Source organism: Aythya fuligula, chromosome 1 (assembly GCF_009819795.1).
Source record: "Aythya fuligula isolate bAytFul2 chromosome 1, bAytFul2.pri, whole genome shotgun sequence".
NCBI lineage: Eukaryota > Metazoa > Chordata > Aves > Anseriformes > Anatidae > Aythya > Aythya fuligula.
Genome location: NC_045559.1, coordinates 12,576,549 through 12,603,874, shown reverse-complemented (window position 1 = coordinate 12,603,874; position 27,326 = coordinate 12,576,549). Strand labels below are relative to the sequence as shown.

At 36.1% G+C, this 27,326-nt stretch overlaps 1 protein-coding gene across 6 annotated transcripts in view; it reads right to left on the bottom strand.

Annotated features, from left to right (window-relative positions):
• The window catches only part of MAGI2 (membrane associated guanylate kinase, WW and PDZ domain containing 2), a 771,045-nt gene that overhangs the window by 114,048 nt on the left and 629,671 nt on the right, over positions 1-27,326 (bottom strand). For all 6 annotated transcript variants that reach the window (XM_032182540.1, XM_032182497.1, XM_032182505.1 and 3 more), the window contains one exon: positions 8,030-8,665. In XM_032182540.1, the coding sequence (XP_032038431.1) occupies positions 8,030-8,665 (636 nt within the window). The remainder of the gene's footprint in view (positions 1-8,029; positions 8,666-27,326) is intronic.

Here is a 27,326-nt window from a genome sequence, read left to right as displayed (position 1 = left end):
CCTAACTACAAAAGATGCCATTTTTCAACAAGACACATACAAACTGGTTAGTTTTCTTATACTACTGCTTGCAAGAACAGAAGAAAATCTTCTCTGGCATGGCCAGATTCCAGTGTAGTCAAGCCAAAACCTCTTTTTCTCTCAAACAATTTGTTTTTCAATTCATATTTATTTATTCACTAATATCAGTAAGACTGAAATCAGTTTGCAATGCTGCCAATAGAGCTCTTGTGTTCTACCAGTAAAGTAGGCTGCAGCTACCAGACACAAATGTACTCTGTGGTCCCCAGCAGACAGAAGTAGTTGCCTGTTCTGAAGGCAGAGTTCCTGAAGCTCTGCTCAAAGCCAAGATGCATGGCAAGTCTCCGTGTAGACCTAATGATGATGTGTGACCTAATGATGGTGATGTGTATTGTAGCCGTGGGCATCTTGTGCATAAGGACTTCATGGCAAAATAGCCATTGGAGCAATGGCAGTTAGCTGTTTATGAAATGCCATGATGAGAATCTATGTCTATAAAGTATTCTTTTTGCTATGAGATTCTCTTAAGGGACCTATTACTCCTCTCAAGTGTGCAAACTAACCTCTGTTAATGTCAACAAGAGTTAGGCACACACATCCCTAGGATAACTGTCCCCATAAGTTTTAATGGAAGCACTGTTCAGATTTAGTACAGACCATATAAGCCTACATTAGAAAACAGTACAACTGATAATAAAAGTACTTCTGAAACAAAATGCTTACTAATAGTCATTAAAAACCTCCTGTGCAATATATGCCAGAAAGATTTATCTAATGGTTTGCAAAATTATCCACAAATGTACCACACAGTGCACGCACATTAATAAGAAAGAAGCAGCAAAACTATAACACTATGACTTTGAAATGCAATTTCAATGCAATTAATACTATTTCCATTAATACAGTGTGTTACTAACTGTTATTGATACTTTTTTTTTTTTCTCCCAGAAATATGTAAACAAATGCACACTGTTTCACTGCTAATCAAAACTATACAAGAAAATATGTTGAAGTCTCATTAGAGCAAATTTTACGGTAGCTGTTCTCTATCCATGACTCCCTCTGTTCAGATTTATCTTTCTCTGTGCTACTGAGATGTTACCACTTCTCTCACTAACAAGATTTAGTTTGATTTCCTTCATAAACTAGGCTATATGTAACTATTTTTAGTTTACCTGCTATAACATGTAAAATATTTATTAAACCAGATTGAATACTAGATAATTGCATCAAGATGCTTAAAAATATTTCAAGCTATTCAAAAGTATAAAACAATCTTGATGTGTAGGACAAAAAGTATGTAAAAAATCTGTTGGTTATTAAGAGAGTACATGTTCTTACAGATAAAAATATGATACTCTGTAAGATGAGACATGCCTTGTAAAAACAAAGCTGGAAGTGAAAGCAATGTTTCCCATGTCATGTTATGTTAATATAACAGCAGTATTTCTTGAATGGTAACAGTATTTTCTAAAGGTCTTTCAAAAACGTTAGTTCTGAAATTAACATAGAAAAGAAAAATGCTCCTCTCACAGGGCTGTAATGAAATTACTTTGCACAAAATTTCAATTTCTATGTAGGGAAGGTTGGAAGGGACAAGTGGCCAAAGCTGGGCAGAAAGAAGAGCAATATGACATCTAATAGCAAAGTCAATGAAGTGGACAATGTAACATGACTCATCATGGTTTTGATCATAAAGTATTTGACATTGCTAGCTAAGAACAGCAACAAAAATGAGCAAAGAAATGAATCAACTCCAAACCCAACAAGAGAAGGATACTTTTACAGAGTGATCATGCTGAGGAAACTGTTGAATTTATGATGTCATATGAAAGAATATAATTGCGAGATGGAAAGAAAAAACATCAGCCATGAACCTTTGTTTTCCATCAGTTTTAAAGACAAAGTATCCAGGATCAGCAGAGCATCTTGCAGAGGGATTGCAAGGCAAAATGGGGTGATGAATTAAAAGCAGAAAATTAAAATAGGATATTTTAGCAACATGTTGTATAGAAGTTTACGTCACTGGCTTCTAGTTGCCAGTGATGCACGCAGTTAACTTCTAGATTCACATGCGTCAGTTTGAATGGTTAAGATGTTTACTTCTGGGTTCACATGCACATTCCCTCTGCAGGATCAAACTTCCCTTAAACTCACAAACAAGAGATACATGTGCCATTTTAGAACACAGCACGACCAAAAATGCAGTTATTATCAAATGGATCTCAGTCTCTCTAAACTTCAAAACTCTCTTAAAAAACAGGAGAATAGGGATCAAGAGCAAATGTACAGTTGGAGTAACAGTCTGGAGAGGGAAGAAGCAGGAGTGCTGTAAGACATTGTATCTCACAATATCTCTGGTTAGAGGCAATGGAAAGAACCATAACTTCATGAACAAACCAAGTATGAACAGACTGCTATTAATGCAAATGTAGTATTCCTGCAAAGCAACAAAACCAAGACTGGGTTGCTTTAGGGAGAAACTGCAGGGAAAAATGCAACCAATGACTCAGGAATCTAAAAGAGAAGAACTAATAGGATAATAGAAAATATCTGTAAGTCCCCAAACAAACATCTACACCATTACCCTAATAATTTAATATCTTCAAGCCCTCAGTACTGTTCAATAGAATGTCTTTATCTGGGGATGAGCAAGCCATGAGATACAGGTCTCATGTTTGCACCAGGCACTCTCCTAACATTTTGAATGAAGAATTGCAAGAACAGAGTCAAAGCTCTACAGACCTCAGTGGTCGATTGAGATCTTGGAATGAGGAGAAATATCTGGACAGACTAGTGTTAGCAGGGAGATAGTGATGTCTGTGCAGCTTTATCTTGTGAAGCACTTCCAAGAGAGAGAAGAATCATGAGCTTTCCTGACCAGTCATCTTATAGAAAGCATGAACAAAAACCAACCAAACAAAAACAAACAAACAAACAAACAAACAAGCAGACAAAACCAAAACCAAAACCAAAACCAAAACTAAAACCAAACAACTTTAATTTTTATGATAGAGAGGTAAATTTGAGGATTGATCCAGAGAAAGGGCATTCAGGATTTAATATTTCTTCCATTGAAGTCTCAAATTTCTGGTTGTTTTGAGAATTGCTGATGCTGCATGTGATGTACTGGTATCTGCTATCAATCTGGAGGAATTATAAGCTTCTACAAGGATTTGTACAAAATCTGAGAAAGATACCTGGTCATTCTTTCATTCTCACAGTTTACATCTGCATAAGAAAACCTTGCCTCCTCATTTTGATTGTTTGTACATCATGTGTGGCCTATGCTATCTCCCTTATCCTGTCAAGGTGAAACTGGCTGCTGGTTTATTCCAGTCCTGTGCCAGGACTGGACTAACTACGAAGCAGGACAGTACATCAGTACTCTGGCTGCATTTCATATTAATCACCTCAATTTCTCAGAGCCTATTTGGATTCACCCATTAAAAAGTAGCTGTCTGATGTAGGAACTTTGCCAGGCTTGTACTTGGTGCATTTTGTTCTAATATTTCACTCCCAGTGCTTGTTCAGGAGTTGCCATAGCTTCAGGCATTAGTCCTGGGTTGTCTTCCAATTTCCTTAACAACAGCATCTCAGACACAGTCTTGATAGTTCTCCTTTTGATTGTGTCAGTTTGTTTTTAGATACAAACAATTTTTTGTCTGCTATCTATAGATTCATATATTTCAAAGCTATCTTCAAACGAGATAGTATATGTCAGATATTTGGATAGCTCATTTTGTTCAACATGCAAAAAACAATTTTTTATATCCTAACTAGTGAATAGTATGCACTCTATAAATTTGTTACATATTGCTTCAACAATCATTCTGCCTAGTTTTTTTTTCTTTCTTTTTTTTTTTTTTTCTTTTTCTTGAGTAGTTCTGAAGTAATGCAGAGTTTCTGTTCTATATAGAAAGACTAATATTTCAGTCTTGAAGTACTTCAATGGTCAAGCAACGGAACACGCTTCCTAGAGAGGTAGAGGCCCCATGCCTGTCAGTATTCAAGAGGCATTGGGATAATGCCCTCAATAATATGCTTTAACTTGGGGTTAGCTCTGAAGTGGTCAGATGGTTGGATTTGATTATCTTCTCAGGTCCCTTCCAACCGAGCTATTCTATTCTATTCTATTCTATTCTATTCTATTCTATTCTATTCTATTCTATTCTATTCTATTCTATTCTATTCTATTCTATTCTATTCTAATTCTATTCTATTCGAAAGCTCTTCCACACTATTTCAGCAGCCTATTCTTAATGCAGACTGCTGCAGAAACTGTGTATTAACTGTGAAGTCTGAAACAAAGCTGGAAAGTGGCAAATCTGTTTGGGTAGCAAAATGCTTTCATATCTTTTTCTCTTTTTCTTCCCATTCTTCTCTACTTTTCATTTTTTAATTAAGCATTTTTTCCCCAACATCTTTTCCTGTCCTTCCTTATCTTTTTTCCTAGTATGAACACTTATTTCAGCTTATAGTAATCAATGAAAACTATATGGCTGATCAGCAAAAACAGATGCAAAGAAACTGAAGCAAACAGCACATGTATTTAACATAGAATCTAACTAACAAACGGAAAGAATGTAAGCTCTCTAGCCATAGAGTATCATAGCCTTCACTTAAACAAATATTGTTCTTAGACATACTATGTATCATTTCCCTTATTTATCTACCTACCTATTTATTTATTTATTTTTAATGAACAGTTATATTACTAGTTCTGCCTTAGAAATTGTAAAATGAGTACAATAACAATTTGGTGGGACTTTCTGCAGTGGGTCAAACACTAGACTGTATCACATGACAGCTCTCTGCTTCAGATAGTCAAGATAGTTCAGATAGTCACTTTTGTGACCTCTTCACTTTTGAGTACAGCCATCCCTCCATCTTTTTTAAACATGCAGACCTTTCTTTTCTTGTATGTGCAGACCTCCTAAGCTTGAGGGAAAAAGGCTTTTTAAATTTTGTATTATGCATATGGGTCAACATTCTTTACTGTATAAGATTTATTTTTTTCCAGTAGCAAGAATATAACTCAGCCAGTGTTGATCTGTTTTGTGTCTGCAATGTAGATAAGATGGCTGGATGACAGAGAAATTAAGTCATTTACAAAAATGGATTTGCCACAGTAAACTATACAGTCAGGTCGTATTCATATCAGAGACAGAACACATTACAAGGCAATGAACAATGTTATGCAAAACACGGTCTCCCTCTTCCACAAGCAGGAACACTTCTTTGGCATTAATTTTAAAAATGAGATGCTAAAGACATGATGCATAGGATAATGATAGAAAGGGATAGTATTATTCAATTGTCGTTACACATTAAAGGGAAAAAAAAATGGACACATGAGTAATGAGGATGTATACCTTGCTTCACCAGTGTCATCTATTAAGTATTTTAGAATCATAGCAGGTTTCTCCAAGTACTAGATTTTTATTTTTTATTTTTTATTTTGTATTCAGATTATCTCACATGACCAAACCATATAATCTGTTTCTTATTCAATTTATGTGGGGTAGACATTGACATGTGATCTAGTCATCCTCAGTTTCCCTTATAGTCAGTTAAACAGAATATCTGCTTTGAGGATACAGCTGACTTATGTGAAATTTCTATATTGAAACAACATGAATTACCCTAAAAGGCCTATTTCTATCCAGTGACTATAAAAGGAGATGTGATGACTAGCATAGACACAATTACCTACATTATACATGTAGATGTATATTTTGATTCTGTGATTCTGTGATATTTGGTCACATTAATTCATCCCCTTTTCTTAAGTATTTGTGACAAACTGTTATCCTAAAACAGTTCTCCTATGACTCAGTGATCTTTGTAGATCACTCTGTACATTTTCAGTTTTCTTTTGAATCACTCAAACTAACAAGCCTCTGCTTTTTCGTTAAGGAGACTATTTCTGAGTCTAACAATCTGAAATATATAAGAGATATTCCTTATTTCTGATGTACAGTAATTTAGTATGGTAAATTTAAACTTTAATTTGTTCTGTGTTATCCCATTAAGTTTCATTATTCTGTAATGCTTTCAATCAGTTCCTCTAGTCGTAGTGAACAAAACATATGATGTTTTCACCACATTCTTTAAAAAACAACGAACTAAGCAATGTCCAGTCCAACAACAGAGGGTTAGGACTCAGGAACACGTTACTTCATTTGGGCCTTGTATTTTGTGTCAGCTGAGATACTGTAACTATCTGTACCTCTGTTTTTCGCCTGATGGTGAAAGGCAAGATTGTGTAAATTTACTCATTTATTTATTTATGACAGTTGAGCTCAGAGCAGTATCTCTTATCTGCAAGTGATGTTTAGAAAATCACCACAGCTTAGTTATTGTACCAGAAATTGTTAAACCAGCGTGCTCATCCACTTATTTTGATTACAAGTTTGTGCTTTAAGAAGAAATTAAGAAATTCTCTTGAAAAAGAGGAATTACAATCACGGGCATATGTTGCTGCTTCAGTTTATTTTATTTATTTATTTATTTATTTATTTATTTATTGCTACTGTCCAGCACTGTTTGCTGAAATATCTATTTTGCTGTCTATTATCACCCAGGCTTGTTCAGCATACTCGATTTCACACTCCACTTCTCTCTGAAGATTGGTGTTCTGAATTGTTTTCCTCTTAGCATTTTTCAAAATAAAATCCCATCTTTTGAGGTAACATTAACCCTTTATTCACTTTATTGCTAAATGATTCTCCCTAATTTGTCAACACCATCAGAAAAAAAAAATGCAGCTTACTCCATTTTTCTAGATTCTTAATATATGTAAAATAAAACCAGATTTAATATCAACTATTATAACACCTCTACAATAATTAACTTTCTCCTAGTTTATATACTAATATGACACCAATTGGTTTAATTACAAAGAAATATCAGATACTGTCTCCTGTAAATCATTCTTTTACATATAGCTATAAAAATACTTTATTAACTATGTGAAGCTACAGATATTTTGTCACTTTATGTTTATATTACCAGATTGTTATATGTTTTTTTAATGACAAACATTTGGCATATGCAGACACTAAAGGTTCACTTTCCAAAAGGTATTCTTCAGAAGGAAAGTAATAAGTATTTCTGTATAGAAACATTCTTTTTTTTTTTTTTTTCTTTTGAAGCACGAAGTAACATACATTCAGTGACATGAATGCCTTTAGAAGAATAAAGTTCTTTAATCAAAGAAATTTCATCTTATCATTTCATATAATTGCAAATTGTGATAGATGCTCATCACAAAGAAAATTTGTTTGCCTTGAATGTTGAAAGCTATGAAATTACTTATCACTGTCAAGGTGTTAAGACTTCTGACACTATTGCTTTCTTACAGATAAGTCTTGACTTTGCCCCTCCAGAAATGTGTATTAATGCTTACTGCACCAGGTTATTCAAAAAAAAAAAAAAAAAAAAAAAAAAAAAAAAAAAAAAAAGTTGCTAGAAGATATTTTGTTTTTAAAGCAGAGAAAAATATACCACAATCTTTGTTGTCCAGAAAGAAACAAAACAACTACGGTACAATACTTTTACAATGAAGGAAAAAGACACAAAATAGCTTATTGAGACCAGTAATCTTGTAAAGGGCTAAAAGATTGCTCTGATTTGGTCTACCTTAATTATGCAATATATAAAATTACATCTAAAGCTTGCACCACTGGTTTGGGACAATAAGAGCTTGCTGCAGGCATCATACAAAATATTAAGGGGTGAAAGACCCTGAAATGCTCTAGTTTTACCCTTATACAGAGAAGGGAATGTTGACACTCAAAACACAAACAGGCATGTACACAACCATTACATTTTGCCTAGAATACTTAATTGCAGACATGCTTTTCCAGAACCAATGGTGTTACCTCCAACAACATGGAAATTAATTTCCAATCTAGCACACAAGGATGTAGTGAATATATGGATGTCTTATGGTTTAGAACCTTTTACAAACATTTTTGCAATTGTACAGACTTTCCAAACTTACCTCCTCTATGGATAATCAAAGAAGTTTCACTTCCAACAGGACATTCTTTAAGTATATCCACTACTTCTGCATGGCTCAGGTTCTGTACATTCTGCTGGTTGATCTCAACAATGAGGTCACCTTCACACAAACCAGGACATCCCTGAATGTCTAGAATTTGCTTCACCCTCTGTCCTGTAGGACTGTCTGCTATAGTGAAGCCAAAGCCCTGGGCCCCTTTCACAATGGTTAAGGTCATGAGTTCAGCTTGGGTGGCCCCAGAAGAAGCCATTGATACATTATCATCATGGGCAGGTGGTGGGAATGTGCTATCAAGCTGACTATCTGCTGGAATGGAGTGCAAGGAGTGTGGTGGTCGATCTGTTACGTCTGGAACAGACTGAGAAGTCCTAGAAATGTATTCCAAATAAGTTTCATAGTTATGTCTTCCATTTACCACTACCGGAGGCCTCTCCATTACTGCAAGGGGTGGCACCATGCTGTTGGCAGGATCTTCAGGATCAAAGGGCAAAGGGTATCCACGACATAGCACCAAGTTGACACTCTGACCAATAGGAACAGACTGGAAGAGTTTGACTACATCTGCGTGAGTATGTCCAAGGACACAAACTTCATTAATATAGACAATGACATCACCTAGAAAGAGAAGAAAACATAGTGACAACATGAGACAACTTCAGTCACTGTATGCAGTGCATTTTTTTTTAATGAGATAGAACTCTACTAAAAATAAAATAAATTAGATCACCATGCTGACTTAAATAGAGAAGACAACAAAATTAAAATTTGTCTGCCAAACAATGTAATACAGGTAAACAATGACAGTTCTATTTCTTTTCTGTGGAAGTTCACATGGAGAATTAAGTCAGATCCAGCAATATACCTTTTCTGAACATATCTTCCCTATTTTTTCAGATCCTTGCAGTGCAGTCCACATTTTTGTATAGTACATGTTATCTTTTCATAAGATAAAATGAACGTTTATTTGGAGGGCTTGTTACCAAAAAAATGTCACTGTTTGGTGAAAAATAAAATAAAATAAAAAAAGAAAAACAAAACAGGAAGAAAATAGTAAGTTCTTATAGACTTAAGTATCAATGAACAGGGATGAAAGATTGTTCTAACATGATACTTTTTGCACTGAACATGATATTGACAGTTTCCTATTAAATGTTCTTACTTGCCATCAGACATTCATGACTACTACAGTAATTTTCTATTCTAGACATGAACTGAACCTCATCTTCCATATTTTAGAGATGTTTGGTGGTATTTTGTTGTAGCCATGATGGTTTAAGAACAGTGACAGGACAAATTTTGTAGGTATGTATAATACCTTTTTATTAGACAAATTGTTATAGTTGGAGTAATCTATTACAAGTGCCTGAAAGACAGCTTAATGTCTCCAACTAAACCAGTTGGTCAAATAAAAATAAAGATGCTACCTCTGCTTCCAAATCTTGTTGCTGATATTGTACAGAACTACCAGACAGAGCATGCATGAAAGCAAAATACTTCAAATCAACAGACTGCTTGTGAGTCTCCATGTTACTCATGCACTAAACATATTCTGTTACTGAAAAGAACAGAAAAAAAATCAAGTTCCTTCTTGTTATTAGATGGACCTTTATATTCATAGACATAAATAATTTTTAGGGTAATGTTAAAATGCATATTAAAATAAAAATGAGTAATCGATGCAAATTATTTTCAAAATAGCTTTATGACCCCACAGTTTGTTTTCACTTTAATAAAATATTTACATTTTTCTAACAAAAAAAGAGGGAAGTTTGGTTAGAGAAGTCTGCAAGTTAAACTATTTTTCTAAGTGAGGATAATCTCCTTATCCTACCATTAATTAGGAAGAAAAAATAATTTATAGAGACAACACAGTGAGGTGTCTACAAGGTACACTGTTCAATAATTGACTTATCACAACATAATGTTTTTTAACGGTATTTCAAAATTCAGTAATAAAATGAGAATGATTTAGGGAGGAGGTGGTTTTGTGTGGAATTGCTTCAAGTGTATTTATGAAATTATGTCTTTCAAGTGCTTCAATCAAAAGATCTAATCAAGCAAACTGAGGAAAAAAAAGAGCGTCATCAAGATGCCAGTGCAGGAAAAGGCAAAGGCTGTTTCTATGTGAAAATGAAATGGTCAATTCCCACACGATCAGACAATCTAACAGCCTGACAGTAATTAATTGCACATACACAAATTGTGATTCATAGAAAGATTTCTTCAGAGGGTGTCTAGGGAAAAATGCTAACAGAATTTGTTTAAATGTTTATGAATATTATTCACAAAAACATTAGGAGCTGCAAATACCGTTTTAAATGTGTCATAAATATATGTCAAACTATAAGCAAAAGCAATAAGTTCATTTCATAGGTAGTGCTCCAATGCTTCTGTCTCAAGCAACTGATGCTATAAAAACAATTTTTGAAAGTTGAGAATTAAAAGAGAGAAGAAATTCACTGTACTAAATTATAATGGTAACAACTGCAATTCATTATGATGTGATCATGCCCTGCTATAGAAAGATCTTACCTGCATTCTCATCCCTGGGTTCCGCATTAGCAGTGGGGCTGACATTGCTCATAATAGGACAGATATGGCTGAACTGAGACCTCTTCAATACATGCTCCTATTTCAGTAGCTTATGCCTTAACAGTACCCTTGCAACTTTCTAATCCATGCTGTCTTTATTTCCCTGAGTGCTGGCAATGCAGATATGTGGTGGGAGGAGAGCAATCTGTTTGTTCATCCTCTCTTGCAATAGTTAAGCAGAGTGTGAAAGGATTAATGCATTTATTGTGTAGGGCAAGGATAACATTGTTGGCTTTCACCCCTTCACTTTATGCCTTGGTACAGCATTATTTGTGTTCTAAAACTTAAACTAGTATGTTTTTAATAAATCAGAAAAACAGACAAACTAATTGATGTTACAATCATTGTGACATAATGATCCTGAAGGTTCCTTCTAACCTTAATGATTCTATGATTCTATGATTACAACAGCTGTAATAGAGAAAAAAAAATGAGCTAGTACACAAACAGCATATTCAGAAAATATATAGGCCAAGTAGCCCTTTCCCCATCACTGAACAGGCAAAAATAAGCATTAGAAGGTCTTGGGTAAGAACTACTTCGAATAATGAACCAGTATTATCCTTCATGAGACAGCAGAAAATACTTCAGCATTTTCTATATCAACATTTTAAAAGACATTTTTTGCTTGCTGAGGTTTAATGTGAATAGGATACCTCGGCACACTCTGAAGCTGTAACTCATAGTTGAACTGTATGAGACCCATAATACTACAGTGTCATATAGAGAACATATGGCTGAAGGTTAAGAGGGATGAAGAGAAAGGCATAAGTTACTAAGTTCAAGTCAATGAAGAAGTAGCAATGGTGTTAAATGGGGGAGAAGCTGAGTTTCAGATCATGAGACAAGAAGGAATAAAAGGGGTTAATTTCAGAAATTGTTCAAATATATCTCTGGACTGTAGGAGTTTTTCCATGTCTAACTCTGTTTTCAGGCTGAGAATTTCTTATTACTGACAGAGAGAGAAGTACCCAGAATTTGGTAGGAAGAGAGAGATAAGTTAAGAGCATTACAGAGCCAGCGCCATGATAATGTGAAGTTCAAAACTTCTCTACTTTTGGAAAGCTTCCTCAAAGGTTTCTGTAGCATTTTTTCTGCCTGTTACCTTCTGCTGCTTCTAATAATAATGGGTGCATATGGACAAGCATAATAGCTATCCCCTTTATAATTTTTGACTGACTTTTTAAGCAAGACATAGTCTGCCTCCAGAAATCACAGTTTCACAGTGAGTGGGTCTCTTTGAACTTATGCGGAATATTTATATTAAGCATCAAACTTTGTCTGGCTTTTTGAATTAAATCTACTAAAGTGACCAGAGCTTGTTTACAGAATCACTGAATGGTTGAAACTGGAAGGAACCTCTGCAGGTTATCTGGTCCACCTCCCCATGCCATAGGGAGACCTATAGCAGTTTGCCCAGAAAAAAGTCCAGGTGGCTTTAGAAGACCTCCAAAATGGGAGACTCCACTATCTCTCTGGGCAACCCGTGCTAGTGCTACATTAACCACAGAGTAATGAAGTGCTTTCTGATGTTCAGAGGGAACCTCCTGTTGCACTTTGTGCCCCAAAGAGCCTGTCTCTGTCCTCTTGCACCTTCCCTTCAGGTATTTGTAGACATTGATGAGATCCTCCTGTGCCTTCTCTTCTCTAGGTTAAACTTCTCTGCATGTCAATACCCCACTACCAGGTCTTCTCCCACATTTCACTAACATTTAAGAACTCTGCACATGCCCTACCAACCCTATATCACTTGGGATTCTTTGTGAATGAAGGAGACAAGGCTGCTTTACAAAGCAGGCATTTGAATGTGACTCTAGATGAACTGGCAGGTTTGTTACCCAGTAGAGTGGACATTACATACCCTGTCCCACATCTCAAACACCTGCACCATCACAAGAATCGATTCTGCTGTCTGGCAGCCAATGACCCAATTCAGGATTGAGTCAAACAATGTTAGAGAATGCTAACAGCAACTAAATTTGTCAAAATGTTTTACAATTCCCTCTGCTTTAGCTAAGGCTTTTGCATTTGACTGATAAACTTAGGAACATAGGTCTGAACCTTGTCCTCTGATCTCTGATACCACACAGTGTATTAAATCTGAAGAAATTCCATGCCTTCTTTACAGTAATATCCATAAAACCCTAGAAAGTTTACTTTGACCAGCTTGTTCTGCTTAAAAAGTTTTTCTGATTATTCTTTTTTTTTTCTTTTTTTCCTATTTTATGTAATATAAATGATATCAAACCACAATTGATTGGTTAAAGGCTATGTTTTGTTATCTATGTATTTTAAAGCAAAAAGCAACAACAACAAAAACAGATCTAAGCTATCATTGTCTTATGCTGGTCTAGTGACTAGTGAAGAAATTTGTGAGCTTTAATACCCTCTAATGACATTTTATTACTTGCATTCATGTCTACTACAATGTTACAGAGTTGAATCTGACTCTGGGGATCTATTAGTAGCATTAAGTCTGCAAAAATACTATTTTCAGACCTCAAGTGCTTGATCCGAATGCATTTTTTTTTTTTGACATAAATCCTAATTTCTTTACAAACTATTACAATCTAATGTTTCATATAATGCTACCAGCTCTATTTCCCTCCCTTCTGAAGAACTGATGTTATTCAGCAACTCCAGTCAATCTGTGTTTTCATTACCCCTAAAATGTCCATATACACATCTTGCCCACTAGGTAAAGTTCTTCCATTTTCTTAGCCATGTTCTAGCCATCTGCATATTACTTTCCATTATTGTTTCTCATGCACTCAGTTCCCTAACTGTATTTTTTTAGGGTACCTCAGTGAACTGAATTGCCTGCTAGACTTCCATTCTCATTATTATTCAGACTTCTTTCCACTTTGAAGTCTGAACACAGAGAAAAAAATGCACATTAAGTCTTTGTTTTTAATTTAGGACCACATTCAAAGTCTAGTAAAAACTTCTGCATTCCTTCTGTAGGGTTTTGGATCAAGCTCTTAGCATTCCTGTCCATGTGCTTAAAACACTGGTAAAGAATATTGTGATTTGGTGGGAGGCAGAGACAGCTCTGCTCCTGCCATGCAGCCAGCACAAGTCAACAGCAATGGAGCTAAAAACAGCCCACAGTTCGACATGTCAGCACATGAAGCACCAGCTCTGCAAGACTGGGGCTGGATTTTTTTTTTTTTTCTGTATTTATAGTCCAGTTAACAGCTACTAACATTTGTATTACTCATTCCCGCCTGGATTTCTTAACCATACATTTCAAATTCTGCATATGCATACATCTCATGAACTTCATAACTCACAAAATGCAAGCTGAACTATGTGTTTACTTTATTGCTGAAGCTTTTCCTTCACCTGCCCACTCACACCATCTACTGTCATTACTTAACTGTTTCTGGCACTTCCTAGCAGTGACCTTGTCTTCTCTTTTTGCAAAGTACTACAATGTTGTCAGCACTGTAGCCTGTTAATAATAAATTTTGAGGAGTTAACATGTTTCCAGTACTGAGATGTGAACTGGAAGGGTAATTTCAATAACAAGGGTACATGTGACTCATGGTCAAAAAAGAGGAGGAGATTTGTTAGAAATCAGAAATTTTTATATGTGCAAATATATTTACTAGTGGCAGCACAGAGACAGAAGTAGTGCATAAGGGATCACATGGTTAAACAGTAGAAACAAAATTTATTCAGAAACTTTGAATCTCAACTTCCTTTCACTTGCTCTAGATATTAATCCAATGTGTGAATAGATAGTATTTTGTAATCAGTGGATACAATCATTTGTTCGAAATGCGTAAGATTCAAAAGACTCTGTATAAACAAAAATTCTCTGTTTTCTTGTATTCTGACCTGTCACAGAACCTTAAAACACCATTTTGGCTCTACATACTAACACTTTAATGGTGTAACTTCTAGAAATGGAAGATAAAACCTAGGAACCTGATCCATGGTAGCCCGATTTATCTTTTTTCTTTTCTTTCTTTCTTTTTTTTTTTTTTTAAAAGTTGGACCTAATTTTGCTAATATTAATAACACAATTATGCCTGGTTTGAAAACAAAATTTACTAAATTATAATCACTTCTTAAAGGAGATTACAGAATAAAATGGCTATTGCTTATTAATAATAAAATACCTGCCAGAACAAAAACTCTTATTTCTTTTAAAAAGGACTATTAAATTAACTGCTAAAATTTACCAGGTGTGTAACCTGGGAGATGTGCCTACATTATATTATGCCTCATAATAGCCACAGGTACAGACTGGAAGAGAGCTATACATTTAAAATTAACCACTTCATTGTTAGCTCTATAACAATTTTATCTCATAGATGGTATTGCTGCAGCCATAACAAAATGAAAAAAGCTGCTGGAAAACATAATGCTCAGCTGCCTTTGTACTCAGAAATAATTTCAGGACCACTTGCTATGTGAGCTATGTGAATAAGCTGAACCGTCCATTCAGCACAGCAGAACAATTTCCCAGTCTTAACCTTCTACAGAAAGGTTTATCCATGTGCTGACAAACTGCAAAGCTAACAGGATGCTGCTATCTACAGATTTGTCATTCAATGCACTGAACTGTGGGAAACTGAGTTTTGTGGAGAAATCTGCGTACAATAAAAATGATTGGTTACTATATCTGACAAAGGTGAAATCAAAATGTATTTCTGGGAATCCAGGCAGTCAGACTTGGGTTAGATAGGCCCAAATTTTCCCCTTAATTACACTTGAGCAAAATAGAGGTAAACCAGCTGTTTATCACATTTTCAAGTCAGTAATTCTACAAAGGATCATTACAAAAGTGGTTAACTCAGACTCAAATTTACCCCTATCTTTGGCAGGACTGATGTATGAAGCAGAAAAACGTTTATTACCCCAGCTCAGAACTTTCCTTCCTCTACAAAGAGGAGGATTTAATATGGGCATGTGACTGGAACTTTACCCGAGAACTAGATCTGTTGAGTAAGCAGGTGCCATTTTTATAAAATCAATTTTTTAGAACCCATTTTAATTCTACTCTGACCCAATGCACATGCCTAATTAAAAAGCTGTCTATTCAAAATTTTTGTGCTTAACCAGCATGTATCATGTAATTACACCCAGGCAGATGTGGATTAGTAGAAGAAACTATTTACATTTTGTTTGTACTTTGCATACAGTGGTAAAAGCTATTTAAATAGAGGCATTTAACTTTTTTTTTTTTTTTTTTTTTTTTTTTTTTAAGAGGAATAAGATACATTCCAAACAAAAATATATCTAAAGACCTTGATTATTTGCTGATCTAGTAAACATGAAACACTGCAGATTAAAATGTAAGTAAAGCAATAGCAAACTTTTGAATACTTAAATGAGTGTTGCTCATAAGTGGCAAAGAGGAGGCAGATCTTCTTCTGAGCTAGACAGGTGTTCACTTCTTTAGGCATTTGAAAGCCTAGCATGGATGTTAAAACTGCCACTTTACAAAAAACTAATATTCAAAAAATGATAAGTAAATTGGACACAAGGCCAATCAAAAGAAAAAGGTCCTATTTTCAAGGCAGCCTTTTCTTTACACATTATGTAAGCCTACTCTGTCTAGCTTTTGCTTGCAGGAACCAGTTTCTCATCCTGAAATGCCTGGTGTGAATGAACTGCATGACAAAACATCATGTGGATCTGAAGAGCAAGATAAAAAATGTATGCTCTGTTTGCATAGCTATTTGGATCACTGTGAAAGGTGTCACTGCTTGCAGAGAGGCTCATGGAGAAAATGAATCCTTCTTTCTTTAGAAAAAGGAGGTCGAAATTTACAACACATTTGCTTTTGTACGCACAACATTTTATTTCTGTGCTAAGAGCACCACATTTATCTAGGTAATGGCTCCCGGGAGGGGGAAAGTAGCCCAGCCAGCCTCCCAGCAGCCTAAAGGCATAAGGGTATGGCAGAGCATGGTGTAAATACCAAGCAGCTCCTCTCCCTGCCTGGAAAGCCTGGCAGTGTGCCTCCTGTCCCTGGTGGAGGGCATTTGCAGCAGCACTGCTGACTGCACACCGCTGCGGCTGCTAATTCTTGACATAAACTGCTGGGAAGGAAAGAGGGAGATGAATGAGGTGAGGAACTAGATGGAGCATTCACAAAGAGGCTGTAGCATGCAGACAAATGTCTTTATGTGATGAAATATATACATTAAACTGGGATTTTTTAGGAATAGGCAGTGAAGTTTTCATTGTGAGTTTAAATGGTTATAGAGTCTTTTTATTTTTCTTCTTTTTTTTTCTTTCTTTGAGTGATGCCAGCACCATAAAGAAAAGCAATAACCAGTCACATACTGAACTAGTAATTAGTGAAAGTAACAACAGTTAGTTGGACAATGAAAAAAATATGCAAAGACATGAGTGGTATTAGCTTTCATTTTAAATCTATAGAGGTACAACCTGAAAGTTCATTTTGATTTTAGATATATTATGGTTTCTGAAGACACTCCCTGAAGTTGATATTACTTCCAGAACTGGCAGAACTATAATTCTGTTATCTTCTTATTAAGATTGTGATTTTCTACCATGTTTGCTCAATACTCTGTTTTGCTTGATCCACTCACAGTGCTCATCCAGCTGCTTAACTTCAGCAGGTAACTCAGGCCAGTGCAGATCTTCTGATTTTGCTATCAGGTCACTAATTTAGTTTAAAGCTAAGATTAAAAGCTTTGATTTGTGAAATTTTTATGTATTGATCTCTCAGGTCCACATTCTGCTGACCACACTCAGTGGGACCTGCTAGCACTCGGCACCTCTGAAAATCAGGGTGCTTATAGCAGAGCCAAATTGTGGCTGCGGAGACAAAGGCTAGGCACCAAGTCTGAAAGTGTTGCCTTGCTGTACTCTTTAACAAAGCAAATCTATTATAATGTGTCCAAGTGCTTCCCATGAGAAATATTTACTGTTAGTGTTGTCCCAGGCACTGCTATTAACACTATGAATTCACTTTCATTTTTGCTATACCCAGAGAGATACTCAATAGTTTTTATTAGGATTGTATAAACATATTATTTGCTTTAAAATTGTATAGCAAACAGAAATAGTAGAGTTTCTTTTGGTTCTCTCAGGTTTTACTGTATTTTTCCAGGTTAATAAGAGGGTAATCTATCATCAAACTGACCTTCCTTCCAAGCAAATGTATCTTAATATCTCTAGAGCCTCTTTCACTGCCAAGCATCATTTTCAAGGACAATATGTTTTTAGTCTTTGCAAAACAATTTAACACCTTCCCCTCTGAATCCTGTTTCAGGCCTATTCCTGAATCCTAGACTGAGTCTAAGCTACAAATCTAGCTTAAATAATAATTGTTGGTGAGATTGAGGAAGCAAAAGTTCCACTAACCACATCCTTTAAACTCACCTGCTTTATAATCAATACACAGGAAATTCCAGCTTTATATTGGTTAAGCAAAGGTCAATTTCATCACTATAGCTGCAGGCCTAAGATAATCACATTCTCCTTTTATGAGGATATCCAATCTCCCACCAGCTAGTTCTTCCTCCTTGTATTTCTCATTTTGCCTTCTCTATGTTCTGATTTGGCTTATAAGCTTTCTGAGAGAGAGACTAGAACTTGAAGTATTCCCGTACAGTTTATAGCACTGTGGAGTCACAATGTTTTTTATTTTTTTTGTCTGTTTTTTTTTTTTTTTTTTTTTTTTGGTCTTCCTTTCTGCTACAGTAAACTTCTGAACAGTTTCATAATACCACTTCAGGGCAAATATTCTCCAATTTTCCATTGCAATGTAGGTATTTAGCTTAATGTTTGGATTCTAGCCCTTGCAGCAAACTAAGCTGCATTATGGATATATCAATTACAGCTCAATAGTCAAATCTCAGACTTTATGTACAAAGGGGGATTAATCTTCTGTTGTGTATAACAACACACCATATCTTTCCTCTTTAGAAAAGAATTAATTTTCTGGATGTTTAAATTTATGAATTTGTTAATTAGCTAATCAGTAAAAGTAAATTGATATGGGGTATTAAGAATCTCATACCTGACTTCTTTGTCCAGACTGAAAAAGCAGTCTCTCAATATGTGTGCCATCTCCTAATGTTCTGAGTAAGAATCATTTCTTTTAAATAAAGGGCATCGCTTTAGTTAAAAAGCCTTTCTCAAAATGGCCATTATATCTATTTTTTCTTCAAAAGGCTACCACTTATTTTTATTTCCTTCCATACTGTATTTGTACCATGCTCCTGACAGAGCAGATGGCACCACCACTCCTGACAGTATATTGCTTGCATGTGGCCTCCCACCTGATTGGAAATAGTAGCCATAGTGACAGTAGCTAACTCATGGAAAATTTACCTTAAGCATATTTTTTGCACAACTTACCCTGGTCTGGTTACCTGTTAAAATAGTGGGAAAAGGGGCAACTATTTCATAAACTTCTCTGAAGTGTACAAAGAAGGGTAAAAGAAATATGAGTGCAGGGATGCAGCACGATAGAGATGGGAGATAACTAAGGACAAGTGATGGATGTCCATGTGTACATTTACATGGACATCCATGTAAACTGTTAATTTTCCTCCTGGTAACTGGGATGGTGCTGTGTCTTGGTTTTAGAATGAGAATAGTGTTGATAACACGCTGATTTAATTGTTGCAGAGCAGTGCTTACACTAAGCCAAGGACTTTTCAGCTCTTCACACTTCTCACAGCCGGTGAGGAGGCTGGGGGTGCACAAGGATGGGACAGTACCGGGATAGGTGACCCAGACTGGCCAAAGGAATGTCCCATACCACATGGTGTCATGCTGAGCAATTAACATAGGGTGGCTGGCCAGGGTGGGAGTGGACCGCTGCTCAGGGATGGGATGGGCATCGGTGGTGAGCAACTGCATTGTGCATCACCTGTTTTATACACTTTATTATTAGTAATATTATTATAATAATTTTTATATTATTATTATTATTTCTTTTCTGTCCTAATAAGCTGTCTTTATCTTAACTCACTTTTTTCCAATTCTGTCCCCCATCCCACTGCAGGGGGAGGGTGAGTGGATGTCTGTGTGGTCCTTAGCTGCCAACCAGGTTAAACCACAACAACCACCTTAAAAAAAAAAAAGGGTAAACCACTTAATTGGCTGCATGTCTAAGAGGCTGGCAGGCAGGCACAAAATGCCTAGAGTATACAGGTGAACCTTGCTCCAAAAATGAATGTTTTAAAAATGGATAGTAATGTGTATTAAAGCTGCTTTTGTTCTTTTTCCTTCTTATGACAGTTCAAGTATGAAATTGTTAATTTGCTCACAATACTCACATACATGCCCTGCCAGAAAGCAATTTCCAGACAAAATCCACAGTTAGGTGACAAGTGTGTATATGAGTCATTTTTAGAAATACAGTGAAATGACACAGTCATTAATTTTGATGTGGATTATAATCCCAAGAAACTCATCCAAGATTAAACTAAAATACTCAAAAACCCCATAGGTACAAAAATGAAAGCAGGGTTCCTTGTCTATTTTAATTCTTTCTGCATTTAGGATATCAAGAAGTTGCAGGTTCATGAAAATAAATCCAAAATTGTCTTTATGAATCACTTAAATCAAATCCAGGTCTGCTGACAATTGCAGGGGAGACATCTCTATAAATAATAATGTCCTACCAGCAAAGTTAAGCATGGCTGAGTGAATGAATTCTGTGTTTGTTCAACTTAGCATGCTTTGATTTCATGGGATTTACAATGGATATTTATATAGTGGAGAGAATATATCCCAGTCATAGGACACCAAACTAATTTGTAAAATATAGCAAGTTTTTACAACAATTTAAAACAATGCACAAAACATTGTAATTACAAAATATCACAATTATACTATTTTTCCTAATTTCATACTAGTGAAAAAATGTATATTACCTCGCAGCTAATATTTAGAAGAACAAATCACAACATTTCCAGTCTGGCAGCCTTTAGCTTTTCTCAGCAAGGAAACACAATTTTTTTTAGCCTCAATAAATCTTACATACGTAAAAGATAAACAAATGTGTATTTAATGTCTACAGTGATTCTGGAATACTGTAAACTACTACTGAAATATTGTTAAGAGTGAATCTCTAGAGTTAATAAATAACCAAAATTATAGCTAACCACTGGGAAGAAACAGTTTCTGAAAAGTTCTAACATTTTATTTCCATTGAGGTTGAAACTATTTGGTCTTTTCATATCATACCAAAAATCTCTATATTATTATCCTACATGAGAGAATTATAGTAAAAGCACTTCTAGCATTCTTATGGCAAGTCATATTCTGGTTGACTGGTGACAGTGGAGGTGGTTTATGCAATGAAAAAGTCTGGTACTATGCTGTTAATGTCACTATAACACAGTTACTATTTCTATGAATGATTTACTATGCTAGGGATAATTAACATCAAATGCTTCTCAGCCTCCATATGTTATATGATGAAGATCATAAAAAGAGAGGACACTAACTCTGATATTTGTGGTGGCCTTATCCATTTTCCTTCTCAGACTTTACCAGTTTCCAGGATTTATTACAACGACCTGCAGATTAAATGCTGAGTATCATAAAGCACTCCTAGTAGAACTAATCTAAAAGGCACCTTTGGAAAACTGAGGTATGCAGATTTTCACATTTATTCAAATGTCTTCAGCTGCTTCAAAAAGAGTCATGATTTAGAAGGACAATTGAAGATCTGCCTAGGCTAAAAACTGGCAAGTGTGCTTTTGATTCTGAGGTACTCCTGAATATATAGCAAGCATAGATGTTTCTCTGATACTGTGCTGCTGACGACCATAGGTGGCACATTTTCTTACAGCCATTTGCTTGGACTTGAAGGCACAGCACATCTTATGTTCTGATGTGGCTGAGACCATCTGACTCTTCATCCAGCTTTAGACTGTTGCTCTCAGAAAGGGCTCCTTAGCACCAGGGAGCCCTCCGAGCTACTCTAGCAGAAGAGGTTTGGGAACAGGGTAACTGATGATGTCACTTGAAAGAGAAATACAGAAAACAAAAAGACCTGGCAGCACTGGAGGGAAAAACGTGGTGCAGAGGAACTTTTGGATAAATCTCCCCAGTATCAATGACTACTCTCCCATTTCTGGGCCAAGGAAGCTGAAAAGGCATTTCTGTATTTGCATAGTCCTGGTATGTCACTAGACAGTCTTCCAAAGGACCATGTACCCCAAACTTATTAATGCATTCTTGCATCAAAAAAATGTTACCATCATTACAATTAACAATGTCAAATATAAGGTTAAGTCAGATTGCAAGTTTTCTACAGTGATGGAAGAGCTCTCTGGGTATAGCAGATGTGCTTTTCCTTTAACTAGAATGTTGTCAGCTTTTACTTTGGATTCCTAATTAAATATTTTCCCAACCTGGTTCTTACACAATCTCTAAATTATCTCCTGATGGAAGGATTCTTTTCCCCTCCACCAACTCTAAAAAGAAGTAGAACAAATGTACTTGTCTGCATGGTTATCTCCTTGTAGCTACAGGGAGAGTGCAAAAGAAAAACTGTTTAAGATGACTGATAATTTATTCTTCTTTTCCACTTGCACAAATAGAATCCATTTGGGAAGGATGCTCTAGAGGCATACCAAAGATCTTGAATACCTAAGTAAGACCCAGATGTGCTCAGATACCAACAAGACGTGACAGAGATTAAAAGCTGTCACCATTAAAGAGAAATTAGTTATGTGAGCATTCTGCAATTTCCTCAAATCCCTCACTCTCCCAAATTAAAAAACAGACATGCTGCGTAATTCAAACGCAAAAAATTTAGGTGTGCATTCATCTAATGGCAAATGAATACTGTTGCATCAAATTGACTGAAATGCAAAGTCAAAGAAAAATGAACAAAAATTGTTCAAGTTTAATGTGATTTCTCTCTTTTCCAACTAAATTAGGATTTAAAAGAATATCTAATTCCATCACTGATAGCAATATGAGAGTAAGGCATGAGACATTTAAATTAATTGGAAGGATTAGGCTTGATATACAACCCATGCCTAAGAACTGCTATTGCAAGGTGCAAGCAGAGGTCATAAAAAGTCATGGTAGCCTATGTTCAGATCTAAGATCTGGGAGAAGAACTTGCTGATGCTGTGAGAAAAAAGTAAAAATTCTTGCTGAATCTGCTGAAGCAGATACAGCTATGCTGTACAAGGTATACTAAACCAAGGTATAAGTATACTGCAGCAATGGATAGGGCTGCTTTCAGGATAGCAATGGCTTCAAATATTGACTTTCTCCTTACAGTCTTGACCAAGAGAGAGATTGTTTCAAGTCTTTTTTATATGTATAATAAAGCACAGAAGAAAACTTTACATTTGAAGAATAATAAATTAAAGTTGCCTACATGCATTTGACGCATTTACATGTAAAAAGAGATTTTGTTATAGTAATTATCAAATAGCATTTCATATTTTATCCTTCTCTTTAGGGATCTCTGTTGCAGTCCATTTTTCCGCATTTGGCCTGGCTCTTCCCCTCCAGTTGCATTCCAGATATATGTATAAGACAGATCGATAGACAGTGGAATGTCTAGATTTGAATGCTGTGTCCAGTGACACACCTGCACTTAAAAGTAGAAGGCCCAATTTAGGGAAAGCCAGCTTTTCTTTTTTATAATGTAGAGCGCAAGGGTGTTCAACACTGAAGCCATGGTGGAGAGAATTAATTCTAGTTCTATGTACACCTCAAAAATGAGGCTAAATTTACATGTGGATGTATTTTCACATTGGAGAGGCAAAATTCATATCTCTTGCGACCAGCCTTGACCTTCTGCAAAAGTGATTGATCCCTAGACTAGAAGCTCTCAGTGATATATTTTAAGAATAGTTCATAATGATGGAACAATATTATTCTTCTACCCTTCCACTAGTTCTTAAAAAAACTTTTTCCCTTGAAATTGACTAAATAATATATAATATATGCTGTTTATCTATATTCATGTTTATTGTATTCACATACACATTGGTTACTATGTAAGGATATACAACCTAGTACATACACACATAAAAGCAGTTCACCATGAAAATTCAACATTCATAGATGTATAGATCTTACTGAATCTTTTTTAGATACATCAGATACTTGCATTATATATTTTATGCATGCTACTAGTTTATAATGGATTATCTCTAACAGACTGTATTTATACCTATACATACCCTACAGACATAAATGTTGCTTTCCAAGTTTTACGAAAACTATCATCATTAAGAGTTTTGGTAAAGAGAAAATTAAGATATAGCTGGCAAAAAGAGATTATACAAAGAACTACATATTTTCTGAGATGAATTTCTAGTTTAGAATTAGCCAAGACATTGCCAGCCTATGATCAATTAAAAAACTAAAAATGAGAAATATTTTGTTTTTCTTTTCTTACAAGTTTCTTAAGTTAGCATTACTTTCAGTTCTAACCGTTAAAAAAAAAAAAAAAAAAAAAAAGAAATAAAATGCATGCCAACATTTTTATAAAGGTATTATTTTTGGTTGACTTGGAATTACAAATACTACAATCTAAAAAAGCAGAATTCTTCTTATAGCAAATGTAATGTTTAAAATATCACTATCCTGCATTCAGAACTGAACAGTCTATCAAAAGACAGTATTTAAAACACTGTACATTTTAAAATAAAAATCCATCAGCTCACCTTGGATGGAGTAACACTTTTAACAAAAACAATAGTTTGGGTACGATTTTTATTATTATCCCTATTTCTCAAAGCAATTCACAACAGATTTTTCGATAAGCAGGAACTTCACTAGATACAGTTGAAACTCTTATATAATAGTCAACTGTTTTCTTCTGATGAAAGCAATGATGCAGTCAAGTATGGCCTAAAAAATATACTCTGTCTGATATACAGAAAATAATTGGAATAAAACAGACTAAACAGATTGCTGAAAACAGTCTACCAAAGGACAGAAAGCTTTGAACTCTGAAAAATACAGCTGCCACTCTAACCTGCCTGGAAAATGACCACAGGTAAAACTATAGTATTTTTAACTTCTCTTGTCTATGTTAGAACAACAACAAAAACAAACTCAAAATAAAGTTACATTCTAAAATGATGGCAAAAAAAGTATGAACAAATAAATGGGGTAAGTGTTTTGGTGCAATGACTAACACTGCAGTGTTGCATGAGTCTGGTAAGAGGCAGTGCCTGTGCTGTGGCCGACCACCTTCCACTTCGCTCACCTGAGCCCACGGGCAACCTTGGGGCCATGGTATGGACTCATCAATTGTTGTGGTGCAATTAGAAAACTATGACCTACTTGCTATCATGGAAATGTGACAGGACAAACCACCCATCTGGAATACTGTCATCAAAGGCTAGAAGCTTTTCAGAAGAGAAAGGCAGGGAAGAAGGGGTGGGGGTGTTGCCCTCTATGTTAAGAAATGGATAGATTGAGAAGAGCTGCCTCTCAGAAACAGTCACAAACAGGGCTTCTCAGAAACAGTCACAAACAGGTTGAGAGCATGTGGGTAAAAATTAAGGACCAGACCAATAAAGGACACCTTGTTGTTGGAGTCTACTACAGGCCGCCGTATCAAGGGGAGCCTGTTGATGAGGCCTTCTTGCTTCAGCTCCAAGAAGCATCATGCTTGCATGCTTTCATCCTGTTTGGGGACTTCAGCCTCACATATCAGATATCTACTTGAAAAACTACACAGCAGGCTGTAAGCAATCCAGGAGACTCCTGGAATGCATTGAGGATAACCTCCTGGTCTAGGTATTGGACAGACAAACCAGAGAAGCCTCACTGGACCTGGTGCTCACCAATGCAGATGAACTAATTAAAGAATTTAAGATTGGTGGCTGTCTGGGCTGCAGTGACCACACCCTGGTTGTTTGTGATCTTGAGGAATTTTGTTCTGGCAAAGAGCAAAGTCAGGACACTGAACTTTAAGCACTTTGACCTAGTGGATGAGATCACCTGGGACACCCATAGGTTGTAACTAGATGAGTTTTAAGGTCCCTTCCAATCCAAGCCATTCTATGATGATCCTATGATTTTTGTCCAGAGAGTTCAGTGGAGGAATGTCAGGCTCCATCCAACAAGACAGGGATCGAGAGCCATGGATGAGGATCTGGACAATACTGGGGGACATAATTGTTATAACATGCCAGTGGCAATGGCATGATTAATGCTGTCCTGGACATATAGTGTGTATCTCATTGCCATATGCAAACAATGATGTTTCTGTTGAACTATAACTCGCCTCCTTTGCCTTACAAGACGTGAATGCACTGTCAGGTTGACATTGTGAGCTAGTTCACATCACTACCTTAATTTTCTCTCCCTCCCAGTTTTCTAGCTCCTTCTGATGCCTGTTTTCTGACATTCACCATGTTATAGGAACTCTCTCCCCTCCTCCCCCCTTTAGTTCAGTCCTGCCAACCTATGCAGAGCTGATGGATTTGCAGGCTTCAAAGGTGTGATTTCAGGCTAATCATCATCAACTGCTGATAGCCTTTCCTCATTGAGACTAGTTATTTTGTGTCCATACAGGTGGAACAGAAAAAATACGAATAACAGAGTAACAGCACAACTCAGCATGGTTCATGACTCACTTTTAGCCTATGAATACATTTTCAAAGAACTGTGCTATCAAGAAAAACAAAGGTGTCCAGTATTATCTGTCTTTTCCTCAGCAGTTACCACACGTGATGCTCAGTATGGCAAAGAAAGTCTCAGTAAATGTTGCATACAATGATGCTGGTTTTAAGGAATTAAAAATTAGTGAAATACAAAGATATTTAATTTACTTCCATTAGGAGCTGAACAAGAAAGAAATACATCAAAAGGAGTGAATGTGTCAGTGTTTAAAAGGCCTGTGGTCACATGACTGGTCTCAGACCTTTCTCACAGAGCTCCTTTTCTTCTTTTCTTTAGTGTCTTGTCCTTCCCTCTCCCACCTCCTTCTACAAACACACACACGCAGGTACACACCCACTCTCCAGCCATCTCTAAGGATAAAATGACAATCTTTTCTCCATGCTTCCCTGCAGATAAATAGAAATTGTCACTTCTTCAGCTCCAGCAAAACATGGTCCATCCAGTTTTCTCCCAGACTCTACGGAAAGGCCCCTCTTCTCCCCATACTGTCCACAAGGCCAGTAGGGGAGACCTGGCAAACTGGCAAACCTTCTAAGCTCCAGTCACCAGAAGCAGGTTTAGCTCCTTGACACAGTCCCTCTTTATTGCTTACACATTTGACTGCTGGATGGGAACAGACTTTTGTGGGGAGAAGAGGGAAAGACTGGATGAAATTTTCCAGGGGCCTCTCTCTCTTCCTCAGGATTTTCCACCCACATACCAGTTTGCAAAGTGCTGCTTATGTTATTGGGAAATTTTCATTACAGGTTTTTAAACAAACAAATCTTTTTTTTTTTTTTTTTTTTTTTTTTTTTTAATTGTTGAACGTCAGAATCATCAATTATAAAGAAAGTAGTTGTATAAGTGCTGGAATAAACTTTGCACTTCTTACTAAGAAGTGAAACAGGGTCAGATGAGAAGTGCATCTACTCTAATATCTTGATTCTGGCAATAGATAGTGAAACATGCTTTAGAACTGAACTTTTAACAGAAGTGCCTGAAATGTCCCTGTAACTTCCATTAGTTAAAGATTCATGAAGCTTCTGGAATATAATTTATATGCCTGAAAATGTTTTTTCTTCTCTAA